The sequence below is a fragment of the Triturus cristatus genome, chromosome 9 (genome assembly GCF_964204655.1).
Source record: "Triturus cristatus chromosome 9, aTriCri1.1, whole genome shotgun sequence".
NCBI lineage: Eukaryota > Metazoa > Chordata > Amphibia > Caudata > Salamandridae > Triturus > Triturus cristatus.
This window is the reverse complement of record NC_140592.1, coordinates 1040170836-1040194669: the sequence shown is the minus strand read 5'-3', so window position 1 is coordinate 1040194669 and position 23834 is coordinate 1040170836. Positions and strand designations below refer to the sequence as shown.

Here is a 23834-nt window from a genome sequence, read left to right as displayed (position 1 = left end):
AGATGCTGATCGCCTCGAGGGAATGCAGTCTTATTCCTTTACGCATGAACTTGGTTGGCCAATGTTAAACTAACATACAATATATGTGATATGTTTGTCCCTCTTTTATGTTCTAGGTTACTTTGCACTAGCTATGGTACAATAATACTCTTTGACCTGTTGTGTGACTGATTACTCCAACACTAATGATTTCGATTTGAATTCAGTCAGAATGTAGTGTAGGTTTTTTACTTGGGTCCTGAAGGATCACCGGATAATAGTATTCTGACATATATAGGCGAGAAACATGTTGGCCTTGTTTTAGACCAATTTACTTACCAAGCTTCTAGGACCATTGTAATCCTAAATTAGCATTTTAATATTAATTAGGCTGGTGAGCTCAATCATTAAATAGTCTGACACTGAGCCTCACCACACCTATTTGAACCCACTCTTTACTACCACTGTATGCATCATACTCTAACATATACACCCCCACTTTACCAGACGGCTAAGTAAAATTTCCAGCAAAGAGCCTCCAGTGGGTCCCCGTCTGGCATTGCAACACTGGCCCGATGGGGAGCTAGCCCAAGATGAAGCATTACACCCATTTGAGTATGTGAGGGCCCATGCTCCTATTGGAGCACATTCCATTTCCTGCAGTTTTAATCTTCTGCACTTCTCTTGCCTTGAGGAACTGCACACCCGTTTTACCGAAAGATTGATACATGGAGCATTGTGCTGGAGCTGAATAGCTTGTTCCCTTTTTTGTAGATTTATTTCTAGGGTTCCCTTAGATATGGTTACAGGATACATACACTAGAGTGTCACCTACTCCAAAGTTCTGTTGTGAATTTACATAAGTCAGGAAGTCAACCCTAGTTGTAACATAAAATGGTCACCAAACTGATTGACAATCGACAAATTTGCTAAAACCGTGAATGATTTGTGTGCTGCGGTACCATAGCCAATATTACAGGAACAGCTGTGAACCTTCCTCCTCAAATAACATTCAGGTGAGGGGGGTGGTGCTGCTCTTTTGAGATATGTATGAACCACTTCATGACGGTTGGCCTGCTGCCAACTACTAAACCCCCTTTAGCTTTTTGTAGTCTATTTGGTTTGATGTGTTTCAAGCAGTACTATTGGCGTACATTATCAACAGGTCGAAGATGTACCACAAAGTGCAAGAACTTATCTTGTGAATTCCTTCATCTCCTTGCAGATTCTCCCCTGGAGCTTTCCTCACATTGTTGCTCATTGTTCGGATGGTGGCAGTACACTTGATTAATGGAACCAAGGTTTCATATATAACCGAAGGCTGGTAGTAGCTCGTGGCGTCCAGTTGTGGGTGTAATTTCAATATTTCTCGCTTAAATTCAGGTGACATTTTAAGTATGAAAGTATCTGCAAGGAGGTAGGGAATCCATAAGCAGCTTCTTATTAGTGTTGTGTAACCACCTGCCAGCTCTTCACCTTAGATTGTAATCCTACTTGCAAAATCTACATCAGATAGCACACGCTTGTTTGAAGATTTAGCCTTCTTCACATTTCTAATAATATTGTATTGTTTAGCAAAACCTGAACATTTCTAAAGATCAAAATATATTTGCCCCCCATGCAGTACTGTTAATTGAACAAATGAGATGGTAGAGTGTTAACATTTGGATCGTTTAAGATTGTTTGGATTTACCATTTGTGTTTTAATGTTTATAGGAAGCTGTTCAGCGTAGAAGAACAGAAGCAGGCCCTACTCTCCCAGATAAGCAGTCTAAAGAAGAAAGCAAACCACATGGTCAAATATCGCTCTGAATACGAGTAGGTAAAGGGTAAGGGGGGGAACATATGTAAGAAGTTACATTTCATTCACAAGAGCCTGATTAAAATATTGTGCTTGGAGGTACTTATTTCAGAGTGCCTTTCGCATTTAAAGCCTCACTTAAAGCAATAGGGCGAGCAGGTGGTGTGTTGCTGAAATTGGAAAGCTGTCTCACTCTTATACTTTAAAGTAATGAAACCCTATATTGGCATCCATGTATGGATGTATATTTTGGTATTTGTAAAGTGTGCTTGCTAGCTACAGAGCGCTGTACCGGGGCAAGTCCCCGGGGATACATGGGTGGCGGGACAGAGGGAAGAGCTAGATGGAAGGACTGAATCCTTTTGTTTGTCTGATTTCTGTCATGGGATTCGCTCAGTCTCCTGCTTGTCAAGGTCGGCAGTGGTGACCGTTATTACAACTCGCGTGATACAAGCAACATAATTTACTCACACTTGTTCAGTTGATTTTCCATTGAATGGATCATTATCTTGCTTCACATTAATGCTTTTGAAGACTGTTGCCCGCTGTTAAAGATTTTTTACTACCTATTCATCAGTCATAGCCTGACTTCTCCAGCCTTTTGGACCCTTAAACGTATTTTACTCTTTCTGTGGTTAATCAGTTTTTGCATGCATTTTTTCATGCAGCTGTGAAGTCTGTTGGGAGACATTTGTGGTTTGGTGCAGTGCTTGCCAGACTGACCCCCTCTAGGTCAATCTGTCTGTTTTATTATTTGTTCTATCTTTTGCCCGTCACAGACTTTCTCTGGCCGTAGTTAAAGGTTCGAGGCATGTGGGCTGCTGAATTCATATCTGTGCATAGATCGCCGCCTAGTGTTGGGTCCGGATGATTGCACATTGTTGTCCTGGAAGAGTCTTCGAAGTATCACGAGATAGGTGACTCCTCCCCTGGACCATAGTGCGCATGGGCATCCTCTCCATCCTTTGATTGTTTTTTTCCGCCATTGGGTTCGGGTGTGCTTATCTTAGCTCAAGTTAGGAAAATTCAGTTTAAGGCCAAAAGGCCTTTAGTTATCGTCGGTACTGTTCCCGTTCGGTATCGTCTAGTTTCTTTATTGCTTTAGCACCTTCTTCCAGCTTTTCGGATCCGTTTGGTCCGAACATCGAACTTCGATCGACGATGGAATCGAGGACTCCATTCAAACGGTGTCCTTTATGCCACGCGAAATACCCACACATCGACGTCCACCCGGTATGCAACAAATGTGTGTCTCACTGGATCACGATGAGTCGAAATGTATGGCCTGTGCCCGATTCCGATCAAAGAAGACTCCGGAATCGACGGGCGGCGAGATTAGAGGCGCAGCAATCGGCGCCTGCCCCGGCCAACATCTTTAGCACCGAGGACGCCGAGAGCGTGGAAGAAGTGGACTCCAGCCCCGCTTCCGAACACGATTCCCGATCGGAAGACGACGATGAGGTGATCTTTCAGAGGGAAGAAGTCATCGACGAGGTAGGAGACTACGATGAGGCCTTTGGGGCCGAGGAAGATAGCTCTAGCGAGGAGCTAGGCCAACCTGTCGATACGGAGGCCGACAAAATACGTCGTCATGAGGCTCAGGTCGAGGGATCGCCTTCGGGCCTTACCCGAGATCAATCTCAAGGTTCTTCGGCCCCGCCTTCAGGCCCGGCCTCGAACGTCTCGCAAGAGCCATTATTGTCGAAGACGACTGGATTGCCTTCAGCGAAACCGAAACCATCCACCGCACCAGTTCCATCGAAACCGAAAGTGAAACTGGTTGTGATCGGCTCGAAGGCCTCAAACCTCCACTCCTTCGGCGCCGGCAAAGGTCATCGGCTCCGACCACGCAAAAAGGGATTTCGGTGCCGAGCACACCGCAGCGGATACGGTTGCCGAAGAAGAAGGCCCTCGGACCCCACAAGGCGCCTCGGCCCCTGGCACCGAAGACATCGGCCCCAACCACCAAAGTCAAGGTGGCCACCCCGTCGACTTCTACGACGGCGGCGCCAGCCAAGTCATCGACTCCAACAAGCGTCGATACCTCCCTTCGGATCGATGACCCCATGACTGCAAAGAAGTCGGGGGCCGCTTCAACGCCTACCTCCAAGGTGCCGAGCGGTTCCAAACAGCCATCTGCGTTCACCGTGCAACAGGTCTCGGCATCGTTGCAACGCATCAGAGAACGGGCAGCCCTCCACTCTACGTCGGGTCCCGACACGCACAAGGCTTCCAAAGCACCCTCGGCGCCAACCAACATCACGTTTGGGTTGCCGCCGCCCACGGCGCCGAAACTGTTCGAGATTTGGACACGTGTCCGCCAGACGCAGTCCCCATCCACTGGACAAACAGATCTCGAGCCTTCACAGCCACAATTTATCGACGCCAACACTGGCAGGTTGATGCTCCCCAAGCGGAAAATCACGCCAGAGAGGGGATTGGACTCCTATAAAATTCCTCTCAAACACAAATTGCCGGCAGGGTCAGAGCCAGTGCTTCATGAACACTTTCAACCCTTCCATCAGGATCCACCGTCATTTTCTCCGACGCCTTCAGAGGCGGACGCAGTAGAGGACTATGTAGGGGATGATACCACCTACCCTGGGGATATCGATCCTGATGATCACCTGCAAGACCCAGATCAAGCATGGGATGACCCCACAGACAAGGGAACCGCACCAGATACCCATGACACGCAGCTTTATAACGTAAAGACTTCTCCCACAGAGGACACTGCTGCCTTTAATGCCCTCATAGAACGGGCTGCTGCCAATCATGGAGTGGAACTCCATTCTGACACTGTCGAAGAAGACTTCTTGGTGGACACTTTCGCCTCTTCCGAAAGAACTGTCAAGACTCTGCCTATGTTGAAAGGGGTTCTCAAATCTGCCAAAGACATTTTTAAGGAAACAACCAGGGCACGGGTGCTCAACCCCAGGATTGAAAAAAAGTACAAGCCTGTACCCGGAGACCCTATGTACATCAGGGGTCAGTTACCTTTGGACTCCATGGTGGTTGCTAATGCTCGCAAGAGAGCCCACTCACAAACAACAGGTGATGCTCCTCCCCCAGACAAGGAGTCCAAAGTGCTGGAAACATCAGGCAAACGGATTGCAGCGCAAGCAGCGAACATCTGGCGCATTGCCAACACACAGGCACTCCTGGCCTGTTATGATAGGTCCCATTACGACACACTCGAATCACTACTCCAACATTTGCCAGATGAATATAAAGAGGCAGCGGAGATCCTCATTAGAGAAGGACAACTCCTTACCAATGCATCCATCAAGTGCGCACTGGATGCAGCCGACACAGCGGCGAGGGCGATCAACACCAGCGTCCTGCTCAGACGGCATGCATGGTTGAGAATCTCAGGCTTCAAGCCAGAAATTCAGAACAATATCCTGAATCAGCCGGTCAACCCAGACTATTTATTTGGCCCTGAAGTTGACACTACCCTCGAGAAAATTAAAAAAGACACGGACACTGCGAAATCAATGGGGGCTCTGCAGACGCAGCAGTTTCGTAGTGGCTCCTTTCGTCGCCCCGGGAATAGAGGAGCAGCTAGAGGTCAGGGGTCACAGCAGCAATACACTAAAGGGGGCACACAAAGTACCTATGATAAAACCAACAGAGGTGGATATCGTGGCTCCAGCACCAAGGGCAGAGGTCGTGGTTACGGCAACACCAGGTCCTCCTCCAAAAACAAACAGTGACGCCCTCTCCCTGCCCCCCGACCACATAACACCTGTCGGGGGGAGACTCCAACGGTTCCTGTCAGCGTGGAAAACCATCACCACAGACAGGTGGGTCAGGGACATTATCCAGCACGGTTACTGTCTCGAATTAACGTCCACTCCACCCAACATACCGCCAAAGCACCGTCCTATGTCCGTAGAGCACTTGGCATTATTGCAGCAGGAAGTGCCAAGTATGCTGCAAAAAGGTGCAATAGAGGTCGTGCTCGTCAACCAGCAGGGGACAGGGGTGTACTCTCTGTACTTCTTAATCCCAAAAAAGGACGGGTCACTCAGACCTATACTAGACCTGAGACCCCTCAACCAATACATTCTCTCAGAGCATTTCCATATGCTCACCCTACAGCAGGTTCTCCCGCTACGCAGTCAGGGAGACTTCCTAGCCACACTGGACCTACAAGATGCGTATTTCCACATACCCATACACCCATCACACAGGAAATATCTCAGGTTCACTATTCAGGGGCATCACTATCAGTTCAAAGTTCTCCCCTTCGGAGTAACAACAGCACCCAGGGTCTTTACCAAATGCCTTGCAACAGTGGCTGCACATCTACGGAGACAACACATTCACGTCTTCCCTTACCTGGACGACTGGCTTGTTCAGGCAAAGTCAGCCCAGCAATGTGCCAGCCACATGTCCCTCACCATTCACCTTCTTCACAGTCTGGGATTCTCACTAAATTACCCAAAATCACATCTCCAACCCGCACACGTACGACAGTAACTCGGCGCGACCATAAACACTCTGGCAGCCACAGCTCAGCCAAATTTAGTGAGGATCAACAGCATGCAACTGCTGATCTCAAAGTTCAAACCTCAACACTCCCTTCCTGCGCGAGTGTTCATGCAGTTGATAGGCATTATGGCCTCCTGCATTTTCATAGTCCCGCACGCGAGACTACATATGCGCCCGCTTCAGGAGTGCTTGGCCCGTCAATGGAATCAGGCTCACGGGCAATTAAAAGACCTAGTGTTGGTGAGCGGTCGGGCATACAACTCTCTGCATTGGTGGAATCCACAAAACCTTTGCAAGGGCCGACCGTTCCAAGAGCCTGTTCCACAAATAATACTGACAGCGGATGCCTCTCTCCAGGGTTGGGGAGCTCATGTACTCACTTACACAGTGCAGGGACTATGGACGACACAACAAAAGAAGATGCACATCAACGTTCTGGAACTGATGGCAATCTTCCTAGCCATGAAGGCATTCAAAGTACACTTGTGCAACAAAGTCGTGTTGATCCGGACGGACAACATGACTGCCATGTACTACATACAGAAGCTGGGAGGAACACACTCTCCGCAGTTGTCTCATCTGGCTCAGAGCATGTGGAAGTGGGCCATTCAGAGGAACATATTCCGCATGGCAGAACACCTCCCCGGCAAGGACAACCAGATGGCAGATCTGCTCAGCAGACACAGCCACCAGATGCACGAGTGGGAGCTACACCCGTCAGTACTCAAACCGTACTTCCTACAGTGGGGTCATCCAGAGATAGACCTATTCGCCACACACGAAAACGCAAAATGCCAAAGCTTTGCCGCCAGGTTCCCACATCCACAGTCACTGGGCAATGCGATATGGATGAACTGGTCCGGCAGATTTGCGTACGCTTTTCCCCCAGCGCCATTAATACCGCTAGTGGCACGCAAACTGCGACAACACTCACTGACACTCATCCTAGTTGCTCCCACATGGGCGCGCCAACCATGGTACACCACCTTTCTAGAACTTTCCGCGGTGCCGCATCAAAAGCTGCGGGTCAAACCCGCACTTTTAAGGCAGAACCATGGCGAAATTCAGCACCCAGATCCGCAACAGCTGAACCTGGCAATCTGGCTCCTGAAGTCTTAGAGTTTGGCTACCTAAACCTGCCACCTGACTGTATGGATATCATCAAGGAGGCCAGGAGACCCACTACCAGAGCTTGCTATGCGGCTAAATGGAAGAGGTTTGTCATTTACTGCAACAACAATGACATTAACCCGCTGGACGCATCCATTCAAAACATCATCTGTTACCTCTTACACCTATACCGATGCAATCTGGCATACAACTCAATACGTATCCATTTAACCGCAATAGCAGCCTATCCCCAAAACAGGCAGCACCTCTCTTTATTCAGAGTGCCTGCCATCAAAGCCTTCTTGGAGGGACTCAAACGAGTAATTCCCCCAAGACACCCACCGGCACCGGGGTGGAACCTCAATTTGGTCCTCACCAGATTAATGGGTCCACCCTTTGAACCTCTTCATTCATGTGAGATTCAATTCCTCACCTGGAAAGTAGCTTACCTAGTGGCAATCACTTTGTTAAGAAGAGTTAGTGAACTCCAGGCACTAACCATTCAAGAGCCATTCATACAGGTTCACGCAAACAGGGTTGTACTACGTACCAACCCCAAATTCATGCCCAAAGTGATATCGCAGTTTCACATGAATCAAACTATTGAACTGCCTGTTTTCTTTCAAAATCCACAGAATGTCGCAGAGAGAATGCTCCATACACTAGATGTAAAGAGGGCCCTCGTGTACTATATAGACAGAACTAAGGACTTTAGGAAAACAAAACAACTTTTCGTTGCCTTTTCTCCACAACACAAGGGCAACGCCATTTCCAAAGCAGGTATAGCCAGATGGATCGTTAAATGTATTCAAATTTGCTATCAAAAAGCTAAACGCACATTAACGATTCCCCCACGAGCCCACTCAACACGAAAGTTAGGGGCGTCCATGGCTTTCCTAGGAAACATTCCTTTACACGAAATATGTAGAGCAGCCACATGGTCCACTATACATACATTTACCAAACACTACTGTGTAGATGTACACTCAAAACAGCAGGCAGCTGTAGGACAGGCTGTTCTCAAAACTCTTTTTCAGACTGCTGCAGCTGGCACGGGTAGCCGCCACTAATGGAGGTACTGCTATGTATTCTATGCACAGATATGAATTCAGCAGCCCACATGCCTCGAACTGAATATGCTACTTACCAGTATGCATCTGTTCTTGGCATGTAGGGCTGCTGACATTCATATCGCCCACCCTCCTCCCCGGCGCCTGTAGCGGCTGCAGCACTCAGAATTACTGTATAGCATGGTCATCACTTACTGTATCTACTCCATCACTGCCACAATGGCGAAAAACAATCTGAGGATGGAGAGGATGCCCATGCGCACTATGGTCCAGGGGAGGAGTCACCTATCTCGTGATACTTCGAGGACTCTTCCAGGACAACAATGTGCAATCATCCGGACCCAACACTAGGCGGCGATCTATGCACAGATATGAATGTCAGCAGCCCTACATGCCAAGAACAGATGCATACTGGTAAGTAGCATATTCAATTAACTTTCAACCCTTTCTGCCTTCTTACAGTCACCTCATCAGCCCTCTTTATTTAAATCACCTGTTGTGATGCATTTTTTTAAAAGGGCTGCAACATGTTTCCCCTGTCGTCTTTTGTGCCCCAATGGCACCTCAATGTTTCCTTGAGTATCTGATGTGTACTCCATTCGAGCCCCTAAACAGTTGTCCTTTACGGCTTATCGCCATAAAAACCTAGTTGCCATCACTACAGCACAGCATGAGACTGAGCATCAAACTTTGTGATTTATACACCACCTTCTTACCTCGCAAGCTGGCTCTGCGTACTAGGGCATCCTTTCCCCAAAAGTTGTGACGCCGTTCCACGCTGGCCGATCCAACACTCCGTTCTATGCTCCACCTCACCCCTCTGAGGAGAAGGAAAGGCCCCATCACTTGGAACCTAAGAAGGCTCAGTTTTTACATCGATTGCACCAAAGACCACTGGATAGATGATCAGCTCATGGTGCAGTTTGCCAAAGCAAGAAAAGGCAGTGCTGTGCAGAAGCATAGCATCTCATGCTGGATTGTTGTCTGATCTGCTATTACACCGGCCGAGGAGCAGCCTCCGGAAGGTCTGCATGCCATTTCCACCAGGACCAAAGCTGCTAACACTGCGTTAGCACGCAGAGTTCATGGAGTTGGCTTCTGCCCGGCAGCTATGTCAGTGCACTTCCATATGTTCATGAAGCACTATTGTCTGGATAGCGAAGTCTGTCGAGAAGGGCCCTTTGCCTGCTTGGTTCTGTAGAACTTCCTGGTTTGAGTCCATCCACAGTCCTCTTCCCCATAAGTACTGCTCTGACATCTATTAAAAAGGTGAGGAATCTGCAGCAATAAATTTATAAGAAGAACAAGTTTAACCCTGATGAAGTCCTTTTACGTATGAAACGTGTTGGATGGGCTAATGCATGTATTCATTCTTCCGATTGTGAAAATTAAAGAAACATAACTGAATTCAAGAACTAGCAACACTCCGTCTACATGTTTCATTAATTCCATGATTTAAGAGATTATATTGTACTTGACATTTGAATTGCTTTAAATATAAGTGTGCTCCTTGATACTATCTTAGCTATTAGAAGAGAAATTATTTTCTCTGAAATTTGACCGCTCAGTAGTTAGTCAAGTGTGAGCTATATCAGATTTTGAGGACCTATTTACTAGTGCAGCCCATATAGCCCACACTACTTTTTCACCTTCTTTATTTGTATACTTTGTTCATGCGCTTCACCGTTTATTTTGCAGCAACTTTGATTTTCTTTATATGACTAGACGGTCCCAGCCATGGCCGTTCTTAATACCTCTTTATCTTTGGGTTGCTTTTCCTATAGTCTTAAGTTAGTTTGTGTGACTCCTCTCCTATAGAACTGTCATCTTATCTCTGGACTCCATATCCGGCCAGTCTTTTATAACAAGCAGCATTTGTCCAGTTAACTGCTCACATAGGATCTAACCAGCTTTAACTTTCTCCCCGAGTTGCTTTTTGCCTCTGCTATAGATTTTGGTATTTCCAGCGACATCCCAATTTCGGTTGGAGCAAGGCTATGTGGTGAGAAAGTGGCTTCTGCGTTGGGGCAATTTAAGGACAATACAGCAATGGCTATCTTCGAGCCTGCTTTCTCCTGTTATCCAATTTCACAGACAATACAGAAAACTTCAAGGTCACTCAAGAAGTCTCGCCTACTGTCGGTGGTATTCCTCATAACCTGTTCCACAACCAGGCCAGATCTTTAGTGTCTCTAAAGGAAGGGAATTTGGTAAAGGACGTGTGCAGATGCACAAGTCATTTTTTCTGCCTACTGCAGCTGTTACAAAGCAGCTTTAGTTTCCCCTCTGCCAGCCCTCTAGGAGCCGTTGTGGATAGAATTTGTTTTTGCTAACCTGACTGGCATGCAATTACTTCGGACCAGTGGGTCCCTCAAGATATCCAGTTTGGTTACTTAATACTTACTGGTGCCCATGAAGGACAGATTGCTCACACCAATACTGGATCTCAGGTTTCTTAACACCTTCCTCAGGATAGAAATTTTCAAGTTGGTCCGTTGACCATGGATCTTGAATACTTGAGGATGTTCTTAGATTTGCAGGATTTTTATTTTCATTTGCCAATCTTGCAGTCCCACTGATGTGTATAGTTTGTTGTGAGACTGTAATATTTCCAATTCACCATCCTGTCCTTGTGCTTGCCTCTGCTCCTTGGATGTTCCCCAACGTGGTGTTATGGTTGTAGCCCATCTTTGCATGTTGTGGATACATGTATACCTGTAGCAGTTTTTGTTGTCCACTCTGGAGTTCTCCATCAACAAACAGAAATGTCAACTTCAGTCTGTGCAAAGGATTCCCTTCATAAGGCCCATCTTCGAAACATGGTCTTTGAGGGCCTTTCCTCAGAACGAGTCTGTGTTGTGTGGAAAGGCAATAATTCTGATGTTTTTGAGCAAAAGCCCCTATTCAAGGTGGTATAGTTCTGCATCTTCTTGGTCTCCTGCCCTCTCATATACTAATGGTGCATCTTGCCTGTTGGCATATGTGATCCCTACAGTAGAATCTTTGTCTTCAATGGAAGCAACACTGGAGTACCTGTTGGGCAACTTCTGTATTGTGGATGAAGCGACCTGGGACCTTCAGTGGTGGATGGCGGAGGATATCCTAACAGGTGGAAGGCCATTCTCTTTGCCTCATCTGGACCTCACAGTAGAGACTGACACATCTTGGCTTGGGTGAATATTGGGATGACTGTTCTCCACCTCTTTCAAGGGAAGCACTGAAGGACCTTTTGGAAATGAAAGTGGGAGAAAGATATGCAAAGGATGAACTATGGTTCTCACAATGTAGTTTTGCAAACCCCATGCAGAATTTGAGCCCTTTCCTGATTTGGTTGCCCCGAGATCTAGAAATCTAATTCTTAAATTGCAATATGGTAGTCTACCCCTGTTATCTTTTACCTCAAAGTGGCATTACAACATTAGTGCAAACTGTGTGTTGCTGGTATGCCTGCAGGCAGAAGAGACATATTGCACTTTATTTTTTTCTGCCCAGATTATATTCACTCTATAAAAAATGGTATCCTTCCTATATGTAGACCGTCCGGATGTAGGCAGTGTTGGCCAATATCAGTATCAGCCAATACTACGACTCCCACACACCGAAACCATGGAATCTTTTCTATGCGCCTTGGCCAAATTTCTTCAATGGAGCTGAGCCATTAGGGCTAAAGATATGAATTAGTGCGTGTTATGTGCTCTTTCTCATTTTTGAAATCCCTATTTTGTATGTGTGTTATTTCAAGTTTTAATTTTTTTCTTCTTTTATTATGGTGGATGTGAATTTGTATTTCAGAGTGAGGATTTTCCTGCGAAATAAAATTATAAACCTAACACAAGAGTGAGGTAGTGATGGTATACAAGGTAGCACATCAATTCTATTCAATTTTGGATGGATAAATCCATAATTATCAGCAAAAGAAAAAAGGAAAAGATCCTCAGTATTAGTGCCTCTCAAGGTAAAGAACCGACACCCCACTACCATGGATGTCCCTACAGTGAAATTCCAAAAAATCACTGATAAACTTAATTAACACAATTTCACCCTGGCACTCTTAATTTATATATATATATTCATTCATGTATGGTAAAACATTTCTTTTGATTACAAGTCAATGTACCAACTCACAGGAAAGACTATTTTAAATTCCTATTTATTTCCGAACAACAATGTTACACTCCAGCAGTGATATGCAAAAGTACAAAGTACAACATGAACCAATTTCACACACAACGAGCTTAGTCTGAAGTCTTCTTAGGTAACATATGAAGATGGCAGCCGACACGTGTTTCGTTACAACAAGTAACTTCTTCAAGGCTTATGTTTCATCAAATTGTTGTAAAAGCAGAAAACAATTTTTTTTTTTCACTGGAAAAAGGTCCCGTTGATCCAAATTGCAGATATCTAATCACAAACTGAAGGGCCTCCACATCTTTTTCCGGTGGGCCCGGAGAGCGAGATAACCAGCCTCCAGTATTGGCCAGGCAATCCTAGGTATTCTCATGTGAGGTACGTTCCTTTCCTTCAAATCAGCTAGTGGGGAACAATTCTCAGGGACAATTCATGTCATATAAACTGTGTGGAGTATGTTCAACCCTGTAGAGCATCCACGTCCAATAAAAGTGGATCCTTAAACGCAAGGCGGCAGGCCTCCAGTATCTGGCAAATATTTTGGGACATACTCTTATGTGGCACGTCCCACTTTAAGTCTGCCAACCAGTAACTATTCTCGGAAAGAATCGGTATTCCGGAAAGTAAACATAGTATACTTCTAATTCAGTATGTAGAAGTTAATAGGCTGAAGTGTGCCCCTGATTCCAGCGGTCCCGCCATATCGTCGTGTCTTTCCTTGAATTCAGATATAAACATATTCAAATATTTTAATCTTTTTTTTAAATATTTGTCTAGTATAAATTTGACTATCTGTGATATATGTGCTTTAATGTTATTTTTTTTACAGCTGAATAAAGTCATTTTAATGATGATCATGACTGACACATCCACTATGGGCTGGTGAGGTCACTTGGGAGAAGTGTAAAGCATATGACTTTTGTCGCTCTTATGGAGCAGTGACACCATATCAACCTTCTGGAGCTGTGCGTCATTAGTCTAGTTTTCTAAGCCTTTCTGCCTTCTATCAAGGGCAGGTCTGCCCACTTCCTGACAGCCTTGTGGTACAGCAGTACATAGGGTGGAGTGGTGTCTCTTGCTCTGACTGGAGACTCTCAGGCTGTGAAGGATCCATTTCCAATCTTAATGGTAATTTACATGATGGGATCCCTGAATGGCAGAGCAGTAGAACTCAGTAGATGTTGCTCCCGGACGTAGCACAGGGCATCTTTGCTGAGTGGGGTGTGGCCTTGATGGATGTGTTTGTTACCACCAAGAATGTTCAGTGTCCGGTGTTTGTGGATTTGAGTTTACCTCTCAAGTCTTTCTAAGGGCCTTACTCCGTTTTCGGTGGAACTTTGCCCGCCTTTATGCATTCCCACCTCTGCTGTAGATTTTTCAGGTCTTGGGAAAAGTCAAGAGTGACAGAGCTCACCTCATCCTGTTAGCCCGGGGATAGGTTTGGCGAGTCTGATATGCTGAGCTGATGAATCTGAGTATATGCCCATCACTTTGGCAGCATTTCTAGACCTGTTCTTCCATCATCAGTGCAGTGTTTTGCATCCCAGTCTACAGAACCTATACCTCCATTAATGAAGATGGAGCAGAATCAACTGAGAGCTATGATCTTCTCCTATGATCTTCTGTCAGAAATTGTGGAAGTTATTCTGACTGCTCACATCCTGTCCACCAAGTCCAACTATTCTGGCTGTTGGTCAAAATTAGTTGCCTGGTTCAAAGAACAGTATAGTTCAACCCATTACAGGCAAATTTGTCAGATTTTCTTCTGTTTGTTTTATCTCTGGCTCTGTAAAGTTTTGCAAGTGCTGTGGGCACTTTGAAAGGTTACTAATCAAAACGTTGTCTTCCTTTATTTGTCTGACTAGCTCTTTTTATTTAAGTAAGCCAATGTGATGCCTTTCTTAAAGATGCTCTTATAGGTTTCCGGTTTCCTTTTATTATGACACAGGGGGACATTTCTTTGATTTTTACCTTTTTCATGTGTACTCCTTGAACCGATGCATAGTTGCATCGTGAGACTTTTGCCACACAAATCGGTCTTTCTTAATGCCATTACACCAGTGCAGCAAGTCAGTGAGTTGCAGACGTTTTCTCTCAAGTCTCACTATACCACCTTTTTTCCAGACAAGATAATACTTTGCACTTGTTTCACCCAAACGTGGTGTCATCCTTTCATGTAAGGCAGTCCTGCTGCCTGTGTTCTCCTCTCTGCCAATCCCTCTAAGGAGAATGAGGAGACACTTCATCAAGTGGATCCTAAGTGAGCCATCAGTTTTCGTACTGATGGGACTAAACTGCATCAGGTGGATGATCAACTTTTTTTAAATTTGCTGGTGCAAAAGAAGGGAAGGTTGTCTAGAAACAGGTCTTGTCAAGGTGGATTGCCCTTGATTCAATCTGTGCTATGCGTTGGTTCATTCTACTAGGCAAAAGGCCTTGACTAGATACAGTCCTGTGTTAGACATCTGCAAACTGCTTCATGGGCATCCGTCCATACCTTTACTATGCATTGCTGCATCAACTCTCAGATCCCAGTCTGCCCTGCAACACTTCCTGGTGTAAAGTCCACTCTTAAGATCCACCATCTTTGTGAGAGTATTACTTTGGCTTTGAAAGGTGAGTAATCTGTGATTAGAAGTATCCATCTCAGAAACGAGTTGTTCACCTTTGGCAATGCTCTTTCCAATTGATATTCTTTCTAACCTCGGATTCCTCACACCAGCCCCCTTCTCCATTCGAAGTGTTCGATTTTTGATAGGTAATAGGTTTCCAAGCTAGTGTTCGCGCACTGTCCATTCCTCAATTGTCTGCAGCTCTGCGTTGATGTGCATGCAATGTGTCTGTGATAAGCTGCTGCCAGCCCGCAGGGGTGGCACCTATATTAGTATCTGTGTTGTCAATTCCAGAGACAAGACAGTTGTGATGGATGCCGTTGACACCACCAATTGGTACTGGGTTCTACTGTCGAGCTCTCCAGATCCAGTCTGGTGCCTGAGGAGATTGAAAAGACGAGATATCTGCAGTTAAAGTACCCACCAGCAAAAACTTTACCGAAAGACTTTGACTAGTCCCTACTGTTTCTTCTTCCAGAAGTTTTGTTAAGACTTCCATTGGAGAGGGCCTCACTATTTAAGTCTTAAAGATATTTTTCTGGAGGTGAAGATAATAATTCTCATGGGCACTAATGATACTTTGGCCCATGGTGATCAGTGAAACTGACTGGTACCAGTGTACTGCGAGGTATTTCTAACACTTAAGCTTAATTACAAATTCCAGGGTGCTTGATTGGTGCCAGAGAGCATTTTGTAAGTGAACTATTTTGCTTGTGTGGAGATGTACATCAGAAATCAGTTACGTGATTAACCACTCCTTCGTTTCAATATGTAGAGTTCTGGTGTGTTTGTGTGCTCAACATTGCAAAATTAGACTTTGACATTCTTTTAAGTTGATGTTTCTAACATTGTTTATTGTGAAGACTAGTTGCTTTTAACCATTTTCATCTGATGTGCAGCTGAAAATGTCCATCTACTTTATTTGCATTTCTATTGTTTATGCTTGTATTAGTTTCTCTGAGTGGGAGATTGGTGATTGGGATGACCAAGGTGCAGTTTTTACCTTTCTTCATCGATCGATAGAGCTCTCAGTCACATTTGGACAACCTTTAGGTAAGTACCCTAAACCTATATCTTCTAAAGTTTTTCATAACAGGTTTGCATTGAGTGATCAGTTTTCAGATGATTTTTATCTGTTAAGTGAAGGATTTTAAACACTTTAAAAGATAAAATACAAGTTTTCTGAGACTCCATAAGCTCTGGTTTTGGACAACATTTCTCTCATTTATTTTAAAGTCATCATGATCATTTTTATGTTCATGGTATATTAAATCGTTATGGGTTGCAATTGGAAAGTTGTAAGATATGCACACAATGCACTTTAAATGGCATTTTATGGTTTTCTTGATATACCAAGTAACTACATTTATGATACTTAAATCGATTTAATTTTAGATTTTATGTTTGTTATTGCACATTACATTTTTCTCTGGTACATTTTTGTATACATTAAATGTGTCCTATCGTGATGTCACATCACGTAGGAATTATTTTGCATTTGTCTAAATCACCAAATGTCTTATCTGGAAATGTCACCAAGTACTTAACTAGGACTTAAAAATGTAAAGTATTCTAAAGTGTGTGACCGCTTGTTCCACAGGACACCAAGTGTATTGTAGTGTTGCTGGTCCCTGGGTAAAATCTTCTCCTTTTCTATTTACCTGCATTTAGAGACTATTTGTGTATCTGATGCGTATTTCAGAGGATTCACTGCAAAGACATAACAGCATATTGTTATATATTTTCCTTTTCTAAATGTAGTAGACCAGACAAATCATCAAGCAATTATCAGGCATAAATAGAAAATGTATGAGAGGTCATACTATACTCTTTTGGCTAGAGAACGTATGTGGTCAGGAATGCAGTGAGATATCTTTGATGCTGTATGTATTTGTTCTCTTTTTTTTTAGCATTTCTGTACAGATTTCTTGGCTATTGTAGGAAGAATAGAGTTAAAACATTTCCAGGTGCTTTTTGAAAATGTTTGTGTATTTTCTTTTGTTTCTCATACAAATGTTGTTCCATGAGCTTAGATTCAACGTTTCAAAGGAAGTGTTATCCCTTGAGCTGGTTAATTGTTGTGCCATATATTATGGGGACCTGGGTAAACTAGTAATTTCCCAAAATGTATTAAAAAATGTGGTCCCTAGGTAAGTTATTCAGCAAATTATGAAGAAAAAATATATTCCAGAACAATTTTTCAAAAGTAATTAATGAAAGAACATTTTTTTTATGTACATATTCGATAGTGGGGCGAAAAAACATGCTTCTGCTCAGGTGACTTAAATGTGCAATGTGTATCACACTCTACAAAGTCTGTATGTAGCTCATATCCTTCAATCATTATTTGAACAGGTTCACACAGTTGGAAACATTGTTTCAGAATATATTTCTTCTTTATTAATTCGATAAATAAGTATTAGCTTATGTATTTCAGCATGCCACTGTACAAAGCCTTCTTCATGATCCATACACCATTGTGGATAGACTTTGTGCTTCAAGTAGGAAGCCATTTTAGAGAAATAAGGATTGAGGTAATTGAATGAACTATTTTGCTCCTAAGACAAATATTGCTGTGGCTTGCAGGGCTGCCTTCAACAGAGCCAGATCTCATTTTTTTTATATAATTGTTAATAAAGATAAGCCGAGACCATGCCACGGATTTAAAGCCTTATTCTGATATGAAGGATTTAACTCCTGGTAGCAGTTTGAATTGATACAGAGCATTCTTTCCTAAGACATTTGTGTGTGTTTATGTTCAGTTTTTTTTATCCAGTGCAAAGTCTCACTGAGTCTATTTATTTTGAATTTATAATGCGCATGGCTGCCTCAGCGACAAAGCGTCCCAGTGCAACCCAAGGTCCAATAAACAAGAGCCACGGAGATAGACAGAGTGGTTAGACAGTGAAAGTAGGAAAAAGCCATGTCTTTAAGGCCTTGCGAAATGCCAAATGATTCGTGTGAGAAGTTGGCCTGGCATATGCTGTCTCCTAGTTATAGGGACACCTTGCACCAGTCCAATTCGACTCTTATTGATGATAGGTTTAAGACAACCTTTAAAGAAAGCTATCCTAGTGGTAGCTGTGGAGAGCAGCCTTCAGGCTAAGTCTTGAAGGAGTGTTAAGCTTATTGTTTTACCATAATAACCTCTTGAATAACCAAATGAAAGAGTAGCCCACACAGGTGTGTATATATATATATAAAATATATGTATTTATTCTAGACAGAATCCCACAGTCTCTTTATGAAGCTGTGGCACAGTTACAATATCAAACAAGCATTGATAGATACAATAAATAGCACTATTAACATTGGGCCCCAGGGGGGGGCAAACCACAAACCATATACTAAAAAAAGTGGTATAAGAACCACGACAATTCTACAGGCAATGCCTAGGGCATTCAGGATCGCTGGCCCCTTAAGAATCCACCCCAGGTTATGAGGAAGGGGACCCCGGGAGGCGCGTGCAGTGCAAGTAGCTATTATCGGGATCTCTATTACAGCCTATGGAGAATGTCGTGGTTGGAAATAAACAGTTTAAAAATACTTCTAGCAGGAGTACAAAGTTAAAACTTCAGACTTAACCTTTTGAAGAGCCCACTACCACGAGAGTACCGAGGTACCACTGTTACCTGCCCCAGGGAAGCCGGGTGCATAGGTCGTTTCTGCTGTCGGGTCGCGGGCTGATTTTCAATGGGAAAATAGTCAAAAGTTCTGCTAGCCAAAAGCGTCGATGATGCCGTGAAGATCAAAGATGTGAAGATTGTAGAGAAGAACCTGAAAGCAGAGGGGCCAGAGTCTGGGTCACGGCAAAGTGACCAGGAGGCTCAAAGCAAAGAGCCCTTCGATGTCGGGTGCTTCAGGTGGAAAGTGGTGTAGCTTGGATCTGCAGCCACGGGCTCCGGGAGGCTTCAAGGAAGGCCAGCTTCAGGAGGGCGACTGTCCCACGTCGGATGAGGGTCGCTGCGGTGTTAGTGTCCGGATTGGATCCACTAAGCCTTGGCAACCGCAACCCCCGAAGAATACACAAATCTGCTACAGTGCAGACCCACGAGGTCTGGGAGAGGTCTCCTTCGAGGAGACTGTAGAGCAAGCCTGGAGCAACCAGGGGAACTCTTGATTGTAAAGATAGACCTCCGCTAGGGCCCACAAGTCGAGAGACAAGGGACCGCGGGAGGCGGCAATTTGGCGTGCGTAAAAGGGCACCCACGGGCCACCGGAGGGGGCTAGGGCGCTGGTCTTTGGCACAATTGCTGTAGAGTGGTTGGCTCAAAAACGGGCCAAAGCACAACTTCCCCACTGGTCAGGGTTGTGTGCTACGCAAGAGGTGGCCGGTGTCCTGGGGTATTGGGGATCTCGGCACCCACGCGGTCCATGGTGCCCAAACTCGTTGAGCACACTCACTGGCCTCTGGGATGCGCTGGAAACCCACCTCAAGGGTTCTGGAAGTCGTCGAAGTTCGTGAGAGCAGCGAAGTTCCAACCGGGTCACTTGCCGTGTTTCAGGTGCCTGCCAAGCAGGGGGATAACTCCTTTATCCCAAGGGAGATTTCTTCCGTCAGCTGGGCAGCAGCAAGTCGAAGGTCAAGACTGTAAAGTTCAAGATTAATCTGAGGCTCTGGGGCCACGTTATTCACCTTTATCCCCAAGATTAGGGGAGTGTCCAGAGTAGTGTCCACCAATGAGAGGTGAGGCGTGAAAGGGTGGCTACCCCCTCTCCCCTTTGTGTGTTTCCTGCCTGGGCGAGGGGCAGGATGACCCTGAACCGGTTCCAAGCGGTGTATGCAGAATGAGGCTTCTGCAGCTGCCTACGTGCAACTCTGAAAGGACATTTGGTGCACCCACCCTGTTCCAATCCACATTATCCTGTCTGGGGAGATGCTAGCACCTCCCTGCCACAGGAGCCCTATTGTCCAGCTGGCGAGGCTGGGGTTTTCCCCAGCAACAGCCAGCTAGGGTCGTGTAGGTGGGCGGTAGTAGCCATTTTGTACTGCTTGTGCACTTTTAAATTGGTGTCTAAATACTGCCGCTTTTCCCATATCGCCCCTCTAGCAGGGGGGAATCGTACCCTCATGCCCATGGCTGGACTGGGGGGTATGATTCCTACATGTTTGACACCAAACACGATATGGTTCTGTGTAGCCATTCTCAAGTTATCACGCTATCGCGATAGACTTATAATGCGGTTAGGAGTATATGGTATGGCTACACTACAAACAACCCAGCAATGATTTTACGAGGGTTGCAGAGAGGCCCTACTCATGTAGGGGTCCCCCTCACACATACCTCAGCACCCTGCCTTGTAGGGTTACCAAGGCCTGCTATAGGGGTGTCCTATGAGAGTATCTTGCAGTGTTACTGTGGAACCGACTCCCTCTCTCCATCAGACAGATACAGACTCATTTCTCCTTCCGCAAGGCGATCAAGACCTGGCTCTTCCCTGCCGTTGTATAATCGCCTCCTGTCCCTCCACTCTCTCATGTCTCTGATCGCGCTGGTACGCCCCATTGCTGGGGCAGCTATGCGCGCTATAAATCTGATAAATAAAAAAATATGTGTTGTAATGGGGTGGGATATAGGGTACCTATATCCCTGTAAGGGGTGCTAGCACCACCTTACCCAGACTACAGTAGTGGTCTGGTGGTGTCAGTTTGTATGGCTGTCCCAGGGTGGCACAATAAGTGCTGCAGCCCTGGTAGGCCTACTGAGGGACCCATGCCCTGGGTACCTAGGGTACCATCTACAAGGGACTGTCAGGGCATCCTCAGCATCCAATTAGTTTGTACCTAGGGTACTTCACATTAGTTTTAGGGAGAAAGCAGATAGGCTGGGGTCCTGGATAGCAGGATCCCAGCCAGACTAGTCAAAAACCACTCCAATACCAGGCGAAAAGTTGGGGGCAACCATTACTCAGATTCCACCTTCCTACAATTCGGAATAGTTCTGATAGGGGTCGGGAGCAAGTTCCAGAGTTTCGCCGCCATACAGCAAAAGGAGCGCCCCCCGACCCTTGCTTTCCAGGCTCGGGGAATGCAAGCCTGGGCCAGGTCAGCGGATAGCAGCAAGCGCTTGGGCACATAGAGCTCTATCAGATGGGAGAGCCCCGGTGGAGCCTGTCCTGACAAGATCTTATGTGAAATACACAGCGCCTTAAATTGGATATGCTTGTCAACTGGCAGCCAATGGAGTTTGGGGAGGACGTGCGCCACTGAGCGAGATCTGGGCAATGCAACCAGAATCCATGCTGCCGCATTCTGAACCCTCTGCAGGCGCTTAATACTAGCCTTATTAGCTTCCAGATAGAGGGAATTTCCGAGGTCCAATCTTGATAAGACCGATGCCTGGACAATGGTCTGGCGCACCTTAGGAGGGAAGAACCCGAGCAAAGGTTTCAGGCTACGCAGGAGCCCGAAACAGACGCCCCCAACGACTTTCGTTTGTTTCTCGAAAGTCAGGCCATTCTCAAACCACACGCAGAGATTTTTTACAGTCTCCTTAGTGATTGGGGTGGTGTAGGACTTGGCCCTTTTTTCCTCATTTGTTTTCATTTTTCGTGTTGCTGCAGATTCAGGGAGCCATTTTAGCTACCCCTGAAACTTCTGTCTGAGGGCCTGGAGCACAAAATGGTGGCCACCTGTGACATCACCAGCATCCACTGGAACCTGCTAGCACCTTCCAGAACATTCCAGAACCCTGTGACAGTTGGAGGCGGTTTAGAATGTTGGGAAGCTAAGACAGAGAGTTGGCAGTTGGAGCTGGCAGTTGGCACCTGACTGGTGAAGAGTGAGCAGCAGAAACTTGAAGGAGGAAGGAGTGAAGCAGCAGGGGTGGAAACTTGTGCCTGGAGTGGGGTCCATAAACCCACCCTTGATACTAGTCCCTACTGACTGAGCCCAGCCTGGAGCCCTGTGTGGGAAGAAGCCAGAAAAACCATCCTAAGGACCTGGACAGCAGGAACAGGCCTTAGAAACAGAGAACAGCAAGATCCTGACCTGGAAACTGGTTTCCCTGGAGTCCGACGTCTAGTAGCCTGAGCCCTGGAGCCCGAGGTGGAGAAGCGGCGCTGACTGGGAAAGCGGACGTCGTACCCGGAGCCGCCAGAGGTCGAGAGAGGGCGCCGTCAGAGGTCGTGAGGAGTACCAGAGGTCGAGGAGGAAGTCACCCGAGGTCGAGTGAGCGGCGTCATCGGAGGAGTGAAGTCCGCCCTCCGGAGTCGTCGGAGACCGAGGTGAGGTGTACCGGAGGTCGGGAGTGAGGATCGCACTCCGGAGTCGCCGGAACCTGTGAGAATCGTGCCGGAGGTCGGGAGTGGAGGTCGCACTCCGGAGTCGCCGGAAACCTAAGGAGAGGAGCACCGGAGGTCGGGAGTGGAGATCACACTCCGGAGCCGCCGGAAGTCGACATCGAGCCAAGGCCGGCCGACGTCATCGAATCCGAGGTCGCCATCGGACCGGAGCCGCCCGAGGTCGACATCGAGTAAAGACTGCCCGACGCCATCGAATCGGAGGTCGAGATCGAACCGAGGCCGCTGACATCGAGACCGGAACCGCCTACCGGCGTTGTCAAAGAACTGACATTGTGCCGAGACCGCCGACCTCGAACTGGAACCGCCTCACGGCGTCGACACGACTCCAGCGGCGTCGGAGCATCAGAAAAAGGGCAGTAAGTGGAGTAGAGGGCGCCTAAGGCCCTGTGGAGACCTGAGAGACTGCTCTAAGGGGCTAGGGAGGTGCTGGAACCAACCTGACTGTGCCAGGGGTGAGCTGGGACTAATCTAGAGAAGTTGTGTGGAGGGAGAGAGCCAGGTCTCTGGTATTCCCCCCCTTGATCTACCTCAGTTTAGGCCTCAGCCTTGTCCAAGCCAGGGAGTAGACACCCCCAAGCCTTCCACATCCCCACAAGCTGTGCCTGGGCCAAATCAGCCCTTAGGAATTCAAAAGTGATCTGATTCTATGAGTGTCACTGTCAGCTTTTAAGTATTTATTAGGGGCACTGTATTTATTGTATTTAACCTATTTATTGTTCCACTGTATTTATTGGTCCACAGTATTTATTGATGCACAATATTTATTGGTTTACAGTATTTATTGCCTCAGAATATTTAATTGCCTGTATGTATTGCACCTTTATTTATGCCTTCAGTATTTATGATCACCCCTATTTATTGAATCATTAAGCCAGTATTTATTTGACCTGCACTATCTAAAAAAAATTTGTATATTGTGATTATTTATTTTATCCAATCAGCAACTAAGAGAAAAAGAAGATAAAGAAAGATATTTTCATAATTTTTACGGTGTAGAGTCGTTTTTGGAACGGATGCACGCATGGTTATTGTTTGGGTATGTCGTATGCTTAGCACGGTGCCTGTTTCCTGACCACTCGAGCCAAGCTACCACAGTGTGTCCGGAAGACCACCACCACCCTTTCAGAGTGGGGGTGTGGTTTTCTAACGTAAATTGGTGTTCAGCGGTGGGATAGAGCTGTGCCTACGTATACTCAACAATAACTGTGGGTAGTCCATAGGCCTACACCGGGAGTTTTCTCAAAGCGGCCTTCCTAATTGTGGGTTTTTGTTTTTTCCAAATTTACTCTGGTGGTGGGAGGAGGTATTATTAAAGGTACCCCCCTGCATAGT

General features: G+C 46.0%; 1 protein-coding gene across 1 annotated transcript in view; it reads left to right on the top strand.

Annotated features, from left to right (window-relative positions):
* The window catches only part of KNL1 (kinetochore scaffold 1), a 598022-nt gene that overhangs the window by 428829 nt on the left and 145359 nt on the right, over positions 1-23834 (top strand). Inside the window, exons 20-21 of the mRNA XM_085626857.1 lie at positions 1696-1797; positions 16150-16250. Coding sequence (XP_085482983.1) covers positions 1696-1797; positions 16150-16250 — 203 coding nt within the window. The remainder of the gene's footprint in view (positions 1-1695; positions 1798-16149; positions 16251-23834) is intronic.